Here is a 10379-nt window from a genome sequence, read left to right as displayed (position 1 = left end):
TGAAAACCAATGCCCCAGTAAAAGAAGAAAGGTTCTCCTGACCCCAAAGGACCAAGCCCCAGACCCAGGTCAATATACAAGTCAGATCTTACCCACAAATCATACTGTTGCCAATCCTTTAGACTCTAAAGGTTTATTCATAAAGGGAAAAAGATAGAGATGAGAGCTAGAATTAATTGGCTAAATAGAATCAATTACATACAGTAATGGCAAAGTTCTTAGTTCAGGCTTGTCACAGTGATGGAGTAAACTGCAGGTTCAAATCCAGTCTCTGGAGTGCATCCCCTGCTGGGATGGGTCATTCAGTCCTTTGTGCAGAGCTTCAGTTTGTAGCAAGATTCCTCCAGAGGTATGAAGCAGGATTAAAGACAAGATGGAGGAGATGCAGCAGCCTTTTATAGTCTCTTGCCATGTGGCCTCTACTTTTTTTGTCCCAAACACAAGTTGTCCAGCACATGGCATGGAAAAACCTCAGAGTTCTGTCCATAGGCAGGCCCCTGCATACTTTGCTGAGTTACAAGGCGTATCTGCCTTCTCTCAATGGGTCAATTGTATAGCTGATGGTCCTTAATGGGCCATCAAGCAGGCTAGGCAGAGCTAAAGCCAAGTTGTCTGGAGTGTCACCTAGAAGCACAGCACAAGTTTGAAATACAGACAGGATAGAGCAAATACTTATAACTTTAAATGCAAAAATGATACCTGCATACAGACAGCATAGTCATAACCTTGTCTTAGAAACCTTATTCAACCCCCTTTATAGAAGATTTAGTGCACCACAGGATCTTGGTTGCCACAATGATCTATATGATCCCAGTTCATGTCAATAACGTCACAGGGGGGCAGTCTGTGCTGGGGAGCTAGAGGAGGCATCTGTGCTGGGGGGTTGACATAGGTAGAGCCCCAGGGGGCAGGTCACAGGGTTGTCAGGAGGAGCCCAGCAAGCAGCAGTACAGCAGGAGAGAAGGCCGAGGGGCTGGCACCATCAGTGACTTCCTGGATCCAATTGGCATAGGCTGAGACCCGGACGTACAGCCCTGGGACGGGGACTTGACAGGTTATGTAGTCGTTTCCCCCGCTGACGATCCCAACCAAGAGGAAGTTGCTTCCACAGACCAGAGGCCCCCCGGAGTCACCCTAGGGGAGAGAGAGGGACATTGGGGTCAGTGAGGTCAACCCCTTTGCGTCCCTTCCCACAAATAGGCTGCTATTTTTCCTCTTCCAGAGCTGGGGAGAAAACCCAGAAGTCCTGGCTCCCAGCCCCACCTCCCCCCTTCTCCAACCACCACTCCCTTCTCATGCCATTTTCTGCTTCAGTGCCGGGGCGGAGCTACTCCCCTCATTTGATCTGTTTTCTCTGGCGTTAAGTTCAGGTTAAGTCAGCCCTGCCCCAGTTCAGCAGGGCTGGAGCTCGGAGAGTTCCTCTCTCATCCTACAGAGCCTTTTGAGGTCTCCCAGAATGCACTGCTGCTGGGAGAGCCACTTTCATCGGCAATGAGACGTGGGAGAAGATCAAATTAAAGCATCACCCATCTGGGCCTTTTGGGGGAGCAGGGAAGAAAGGGCCAATGTTTGCAAACAGAACCCTGGGCCAGATGATTTCAATCAGCCCCAGCTTTACCCCCACAAGCCAAGTAGCTCACCGGGCAGCTATCACGACTGACTCCTACAGACCCAGCGCACAGCATGTCATCTTTGATCAAATGACTGCATTCCCCATAGTGTGCTCTGCAGGTCGACACATCGACGAGAGGAACCTGCACCTCCTGAAGTGTCTGGGGCGGTGGAAGCGTACCTGGAATGAGAGAGCCGGGGATGGAGCCACTGGGAGGCTGAGAGCTGGAAAGGACGGGGACAGGCTGGGAAAATCTCTCCCAATGCAAAGTACTGGCTAGGCGTGTGAGCAACGTCGCCATCCAGGGGCTGCAACTCACAGTGCACATAAACTTCACAGTCAGGGGTGTGTGTGTGTGTGTGTGTGTGTGTGTGTGTGTGTGTGTGTGTGTGTGTGTGTGTGTGTGTGTGTGTGTGTGTGTGTGTGGTTTCCCTCTTGTGGCTACACAGCCCTGTGTGTTCAGAGCTCCGGGGAAAGGCTCTCAGAGTCTGGAGGAATTAGCCAGCCCTTGGGATAGGGGCTGAATACCAGCCCCTCACAATCACCCATTAGACCCATCACACTCCCATCCCCTCTCACCTTTACACCCCGACCCCGTGTTGCCCCAGCCCGTGACCCAGCACTTTTCCCCGGCTGGGAACTGGGTGGAGGAGCCCGGCAGGGAGACGGGGCGGATGGTGTCCGTGAAGGTGACAGGTTCCGTCAGCTGCACCAGGGCGATGTCGGCGACTAACGTGTTCTCCTTGTAGTCGGGGTGCCTGACGATGCGACTCACACGGGATGAGCTCTGGGTGGAGGGATTGGAGAGCTGGTACTCCCCCAGCTTCATGCTATATACAGCGTTGGGGAGAGAGCTGGGAGGGGGGCAGAAAATACTGATCAAGGGAAGAAGATAGACTGTGATCATAGACAAAAATGCAGCCACCTCAAGGGCAGAGTAGCTGGGGAACATCCACACACCAAGAGGCTGGCTTACCTGGCACTGAAATGCAGCCAGCTCTGGGGTGGGGCAGTTGGGGAACAGCTGCACAGTGATACCACATGGGGATGGCTTGACCACGAACAGGGAGTCAGTGAGGGGGCTGAGGCCATAGACATGTCACTGCAAACCAAGTAAGGGCAGCCTGGTTCTCCCCACTCCCCTCTGCCTGGGTTACTCACGGATTGAAGCAGTGAGCGGCTGATACCACCCACTGGGCTGAGATGAGGGATCCTCCACAGATGTGGGCTCCATCTTCTTGCACACTGACCTGCCAGGGCCACTTACCCTTCTTGGCATCCTGCCCTCCCATGATACGGCTGAACCCTGCACAAACCAGGGGAACCACGTTAACATGGGACAAGGTGCACATCTCCCCCTGCTCCAACTACTAGACTAGACCTCACTCCCCTCCCAGAGCTGGGGAGAGAACCCAGGAGTCCAGGCTCCCAGCCCCCACTGCTCTGACCACCAGACCCCACTCCCCTCCCAGAGCTGGGGAGAGAACCCAGGAATCCCCTGTTCCTATCCCATCTCCAATTCCTTTATGCTCCATATTAGGTCACAGGGCAGCTGGTTTTTCTGATGAAGCTGCTCACTGTGAGAAGGGCTTATGGGGCTTGTCGAGAGCTTGTTTCTTACCTGGGGGACCCGGGTTCTGCTCCGCACCTGGACAGGGAAGAGAGAGGCAGAGGAGCCATGAGATAAGCAGGAGCTAGCAGGGGTCAAGCTGGGGGGAGGGGTTACCCCACAGACTCTTGCCCCAGTTCTAAGAGGGATGGGATGGGAGCTGCAATGTCCCCTTCTCTGCTCTCCCATCAGGTACCATTTTGTGTCTCTGCTCGGGGCAGGATCATCCCACACAAGCCCCTCAGAGGTGCCCTATTCAGTTTTCTCTGCTTCCATCTCTTACCCTTTGGCTGCCCTCACTGCAGCTCACTGGGTCACTGTTGTCTCTCCGTGTTTCACGCCCGCCCACCACTGCCCTCTCCCCGGGGGGCTCTGCTCCCTGACTCCTATTCTCCCCCCCACACCCAGCCCTGTATGTCACCAAGGAAGGAAGGAAGCAGAGGGCACGGTGTTCCCCTGCCTCACCCTCCACCAGGGACAGCGTCAACAGCAAGACGGCCAGTGGGGAACCCAGACGCCCCCTCATGCTGTGGTCTGAGGAGCAGCCTCCCCAGATGCTCTCGGCAGAGGAAGACTGGACTCAGTGCAGCTCCCCAGCCTGGAAATGCCCAAGGACTGCTGGGTAATGAAGGAAACAGGCTGATATTTATAGGCATCTCTGCAGGCTGGACTATGGAATGCCAGAAATGTAAATTTTGCAGCTCCTCACCGCACCGTGCTGTGAGATAAGAGATGTCAAGGTCCTTTGAAATATCCTGTTACCTTTGTCCCTTGATGGGCCCTCACACACCTGTGTTGCAGTCCCACCTCTGCTGGGCGTCCTGGAGCAAGTGACTTCAGGGAAGCAGAAGCAAATGAGGTCTGAGCTGAGCTAGCCATACTAGGAGCACCTGGGCAGTCAATGACCCCTTGCAAAGCCAATGGGTGGGGTCCAATTGTGACATCCTGGAAAGAGGATCAATTAGATCCACCGTGGTAACCCTAATGACGGCCTAAATGAGGGGTTCTCAACCAGGGTTTCGAGGCCCCCTTGGGGGGCCGCGAGCAGGTTTAAGGGAGGGCCGCCAAACAGGGCCAGCATTAGGCTCACTGGGGCCAGGGTAGAAAGCCAAAGCCCCACCGCCCCAAACCCCACCACCCAGGGCTGAAGCCAAAGCCTGAGCAATATAGTTTGCAGGGCCCCTGTGTCATGAGACCCCAGACAATTGCCATGCTTGCTATCCCCTAACGCCAGCCCTGTCTTTTATATACAGAAAACCAATTGTTGTGGCACAGGTGAGTCGTGGAGTTTTTATACCATGTTGGGGAGGCCTCAGAAATTAAAAGGTTGAGAACCTCAGGCCTAAATGATGCAGTGACGGGCACCCTCTGATCAAACCAGTCTCTGGGCACCCCCATGGGCACTCTTCTTGCAGGAGAAGAGGGACTTGCTCTGCTTCAACTGAATCCATGTCCCAAGAGACACTGGCTGTTGTTGAATCTTTCTGACCTGAGTGGCTAGTCAAAGTCTGGGGCCCCCAGGACGTCCCAGACGGACACAGAAATTGCTGGAGTCTGCTCTTCTCTTTGCTGCCATCCTCTTTACTTGCAAGGAACCTATGAAGTCCTGCTTCTCCAAACCCAGGCGAATAAAGAATGGAAGGAGTTTTCTTAGCTTCCATTACCCGCAGCCTCTTTAGCCAGCAGAACCCCAAACTCTTGGTCTAGCTTTTCCAAGGGTCACACTGTACTCACAGGCTCCTGCCTCTGCTGCTCTCTCTGCAGTTGTCTGTTCTGTCTTTCATCTCTCCTCAGCTTCTGTGTGATCTCTCTTCCCCCACCCCTGCCACCACCTAAACCAATCCTTAGCCCAGGGGTGGCTCTAGGCATTTTGCCGCCCCAAGCCCGGCAGGCAGGCTGCCTTCGGCGGCTTGCCTGCGGGAGGTCCCCAGTCCCGCGGATTCGGCGGCACGCCTGCAGGAAGTCCGCCAAAGCCGCAGGACCAGCGGACCCTCCACAGGCATGCCACCGAAGGCAGACTGCCTGCCGCCCTCGCAGCGACTGGCAGAGCACCCCCCGCGGCTTGCCGCCCCCGGCACGTGCTTGGCGTGCTGGTGCCTGGAGCTGCCCCTGCCTTAGCCAATAGCTCCTGAGGCTCTAACTGACTAGGAATTTTCTGTCATATATTTATGATGCTGGTGCATGTCTCAGTCGCCCTCTCTACTATGCATTGTTACCCACAGTGTGTAAAAGGGTTAAAAAGCTGCTCTTGGGAGAGAACAGGAAATATAGGATGTGTGGGTGATGTAACTGACAATGGTGGGGTGACTTGGTCGTTACAGAAAAGGCTGAAACTGACCCATGTCAATCGAGATTTGGCCAAGATAACAGAAGCCCCAAAGACTGAACAACTGACAGTGATACATGGGGATCTCCATCGCCATTTGGGATCGGGGGCTCTGCAGATGTTCCTCCAAAGGTCTGTATCAAAGCCAGAGTGTAGCACCGATGCTGTGACCCCAGGACAGGAGCCTATACCTACGGCTATCTCAATAGAAGAGTGAGTTCAAACCCGACAATCTCAAATACGACTCCTCTTCCCCAGGCCCTGTATGATGCCAAGGAAGGAAGGAAGCAGCGCGCAGACCAGTCCCTTGCCTTACCCTCCAGCAGGGGCAGCACCAGCAGCAACACGGCCAGTGGGGAACCCTGACGCCCCATCATGCTGTCGTCCAAGGAGCAGATGCTATTGGCAGAGGGAGACTGGACTCAGTGCAGCTCCCAGCCTGGCCATGCCCAAGCACTGCCGGGGAATGAAGGAAAGAGGCTGGCATCTATAGGCATCACCGTGCTGGCTGCGCTTTGAAACACCAGAAACGGTGAATATTGCTGCTCCTCACCCGCCAGGCCATGAGATAAGTGCTGTCAAAGCCTTTTCAAACTCCCTGTTATCTTGGTCAGTTTCTGGACCCTTCACACACCGCTCTTTGTTCAACAGCCCCACCTCTGCTGGCAATTAGAGAGCAACTGATTTCGGGGAACGCAGAACCGACAGGGGTCCGAGCTGAGCTGGCGATGCCCGGGGCATGTGGGCGGTGACTGAATGGCTCTGTCGCGAGGCCAAGGACTGGGGTCTGATTGTGACGGCCTGTAACAAGGATTAATTAGATCCACTGTGGCAACCCTAACGACGTCCAAAACGCCCCAGTAACGGGCACCCTCTGATCAAGCCAGTCTCCTGGCGCCCATGTGGGTGGTAGAAGAGGGGCTTGTTCTGCTACAGCTGAAACCCCGTCCCAAGAGACACAGGCCCTTGTTGTCCCTTTTCGACCTGAGCAGCGAGTCAAAGGTCGGGGCCCTGGGAATGTCCCAGCTGGACAGGGAAATTTCTGGAGTCTACTGTCCTCTTTGCTGCCATCTGGTTTATTTACAAGGAATGTGCAAAGTCCTGCTTCTCCAAACCCAGGAGAACCAAGAACGGAAGGAGTTTTATTATCTTCCAGCTCACCCACCCACCCCCAGCCTCCTTAGCCGGCAGTGCCCTAAACTCTCTGTGTAGCTTTTCCCAATGTCACGCTCTGCTCCGGCCTCTGCCACTCTCTCTGCTCTCATCTGTTCTGTCTTTCGTCTCTCCTCAGCTCCCGTGGGAGCTTTCTTCCCCCACCCCTGCCCCTAGATAAAACAATCCTCAGCCAATAGCTCCTGGGTGGGTCCACACCCACCTTTTGTCCGAGATGGGGCTGTGATAGAGTAGGAATTGCCTGTCATATTTCTAAGATGCTGCTGTGTGCCTCAGTTTCCCTCTCTATGGTGCATTCTTGAGGCAGAACGGGAAACATGGTGTTTGTGGGTGATGTTACTTCCTGGGGTGGGGTGACTGGGTCATTACAGGACTGTCTGTAACCGACCCGTATCAATCGAGGTTTGGCCAAGACAATGGGAGCCCCAAGGACTGAACAACTGACACTGATCCATGGGGCTCTCCAGCAGGCGGAGCCTGTGAACTTAGCAGGGGTCTGCAGGAGTTGGACAACGGACGGTTGTGGCTGTGGGGTTGACCCCTTGAGGCTCTGGTGCACTCCAAAGGTCTGTATCAAAGCCAGGGTGTAGCACCGATCCTGTGACCCCAGGACAGGAGCCTATACCTACGGCTATCTCAATTGAAGTGTGAATTCAAACCCGACAATCTCAATGGGGTTTTAACTGAACACGTAACAAGGTTTCACCCAGCTCATAAGGCTATCTATGGCTCCCACCACCACAGTCATTGGCCCAGCTTACAGAGGCCTGACACTCAACCCAATGGCATTTCTCAGTCTGTAACACAACAGCTTTTGAACACCACATCTCAGCCATTCCAAGTTCCGGGGATGTTCTAGGCATCAGTGGCCAGAACCCAAGTGATTTTGAGGGAGATCGGAAAAGGGGAAAATGCAGCTTCACACAGCTCTGGATTTCTGAGCCTTTAGGGCACGCTCCAGTTGTGGTTCCAGAGTGAAGCTTGAAAATTCAAGAGCTAGAAACTCTCTCCATGTGAATCTCAGTGTCCACCTGACTACCGGAGCTTGTTTCTCTGTCTGGGAGATCAGTCATTCCCGGGGTCACCATGGGGCAATGGGCAGAGCTGAGGTGGTGGGGCGGTTTTAGGCTGTCCTTTCTCCTGGGACTTGTCTACAGGTCAGAAAATTTGAAATGCTGAATCAGTTTAGCCGGGGGCAGCTCCTAGCTCCCAATCAAGGCAGTGCCAATGGTGCCAAAGTCAATTTACTGGAGCACTGGTTTCTCTTTCATGATCCCTCACACGCTGGCTTTTATCCCCCAGCTGCTGACTTACAGGAAACCAGAACTGTTGGTCCAAAGGTCAAGGAAGGGTTGAATGCCAGGCCATGATCTGGGCGTGCCTGTTTTGAGAGGAGAGCATCAGGGCCGTGCCGGACAATATGATGACTGAGATAGGTGGCTGTATCAATTTTAACTGAGAGAAGGTGAGTGAGGTAATATCTTTCATTAGACCCACTTCTGTTGGTGAGAGGAATGAGCTTTCAAGCCACACAGAGTCCTGGTTCAGGTCTCTCCCACCAGTAGAACTTGGGCCAAGAAAAGATATTACCTCACTCACCTTATCTCACTCATATCCTGGGGCCATCAGGGCTACAACAACCCTGCAAACAGCAATTTTGACTGTAAGTCAGCAAGAAGGTGGGTAAAGGCCAACCTCAAGAATGAATAAGCAGCGTAGAATGTGATTTTTATGTTTTTATAAATTTGACAGGTAATAGGATTATTCCCCAACTAAGATCAGGGCTCCAGGGTGGTAGGTGCGGAACTTACACATAAAAAGTTTATAAGATAGCTAGACAAAGGTGAGGAGAAATGTATGATATATCGGCTCTTCTGCAATTACCTGTCAACATTCACTTTCTAAGAAATAATACATTTCGTTTAGAGTTCCCTTCTCTTTTAAAATCTTGTTATGAAATGAATACACACATATTTTAATGTCACCAATTTTTTTGTGCACAAGCCAGCAAGAGGAATAAAAGTTGGGCTGCAAATTTTATTCACACTGCTACACACACGCGACAATACACACACCTCCCTACACAAAGAGACACAGTCTCTTACACACACATACAGTATATGCATGCACACACTTGCCTGCACAGAGACACTTTTTCGTACACTTTTCCAGGGGCTGCCTAAATATCCCAGCTGGGAAGGGAGCAGGGTGGGCTGGAGGGGAAAAGATGGGCGTGGGGGTGGAGGAGAGAGGCTGGGGAGGGAAAGAGGCCAAGGAGGAGAGCAGAGTGGGGGTGAGAGGGGGCAGTGAATAAGAGAGGAGGGGATGTGGGGGGGTATGTGGGGTAGATGGGGATGCAGGGGGAGCCAGAAGGCTACAGGTGCATGAGGATGGGGGGGCACAGGGGTGTATAGGGACATAATGGAAGTGCAGCAGTGAATGGGGTGCAGGGCTGTGGGGGGTGAGGGACACGGGGATGGCAGCTCTGGGAGGTGGAGAGGATGGGTGGGAGAGTGCTGTAAGGGGTTCAGGGCCGGGATGGGTAGGTGTGGGGGCGGGGTGGGATGGAACGTGGGTGGGACATATGCAGTGACGGGGGATGGTGTGTGGGGAGTGGGATAGGGAGGGATGCAGTGACGGGGGATGGAGTTGCAGGGGGTGGGACGGGGAGGGATGCAGTGATGGGGGATGGAGCTTGTGGTTGTGTGATGGGGAGAGATGTAGTCAGGGGGATGGGGGTGGAGCCCCATTCTCAGCACTTGGAGATGTGGATACACATACCTCCATCTCCTGGGTGCCGGAGATGGGGCGTTTTCCTGCTTAAATCTCTGATTTACAGGAAAGTGAAAGCAAAAGCTCACGGACCCTCATCTCCACCCCCCCACACACACACCCCAAATTTGAGAGCTGCCTGTTCGCAGTCCAGCCGGCGGCAGGATTCTCGTGCACCATTGGCCCATTTCGGCTAGCACGGCTTAGCCGAGATCTGGTCCTTGCCGGGCCATTCCCGTGGGGAGGAGAAATCAGGGCTGCGACTCAGACTTGCACTGTGGGACCATCCCCAGTCGTGTGGCCACCTGCCCAGGTTTTCCCAGGATTGTCCCTTTCCTGGAGGTAGCCAGGCCGGGCTCTCTGTCCATGGCTGTGTCGTGCTCTGGGCTCAGGATCCCCCCGGCCGGCCCCTTCATCCGCACCTCAGCGGCGGCAGCCCCCTGCTCCCCTCTGCAACCAGGGACCTGCCCGTCTAGCCCATTTCCCCAGAGTCAAAACGGAGGCGTCGCAGACCGTCCCAGCTACTGGAGGCCAATGAGAGAGAGCAGCGTGGGAGGCTGCTGCCTGCGATACCTGCTGGAAACAGCTGGGGCGCCAGAGAGATTTCCTGTCCCCACAGCAGTTTGGTGGCAGGTGAGGAAGTGGGGGGCAGAAGTACATGGGGGGGCCATAGAAAACCCCCCAACCCTTGAACGCAGAGCGGTTTTATTGTTTGCTGTGCAGTGGTTGCTTCACTTGTGCCCCATTCCCCATGAGCTCACACTCTCACCCCTCTCCGCCAGCCCTGGCTGAAACATCCCGACCCCATTCACGGTTAGTCTCTGCAGTGCCTGGTGCGACTGGGGCCCCGATCTCAAACAGGTGGGCCTGCGCAGCTCCCAGCGCGA

The 10379-nt window shown here is 54.3% G+C and overlaps 1 protein-coding gene across 1 annotated transcript; it reads right to left on the bottom strand.

The window, feature by feature from the left end:
- Positions 1 to 912: 912 nt before the first annotated feature.
- Positions 913 to 5924, bottom strand: LOC123366669 (serine protease 27-like). Its single transcript, XM_045010314.1, has 6 exons — positions 5864 to 5924; positions 3234 to 3260; positions 2774 to 2918; positions 2192 to 2466; positions 1641 to 1792; positions 913 to 1134 (listed from the first exon to the last, which is right to left on the bottom strand). Exons 1-6 carry the CDS (start codon positions 5922 to 5924, stop codon positions 913 to 915), a joined length of 882 nt encoding a protein of 293 aa, XP_044866249.1.
- Between the last annotated feature and the right edge of the window lie 4455 nt (positions 5925 to 10379).

The sequence above is a fragment of the Mauremys mutica genome, chromosome 3, assembly GCF_020497125.1.
Source record: "Mauremys mutica isolate MM-2020 ecotype Southern chromosome 3, ASM2049712v1, whole genome shotgun sequence".
Lineage (NCBI taxonomy): Eukaryota > Metazoa > Chordata > Testudines > Geoemydidae > Mauremys > Mauremys mutica.
The sequence above is the reverse complement of the archived record's forward strand: the minus strand, read 5'-3'. Positions and strand labels throughout refer to the sequence as shown.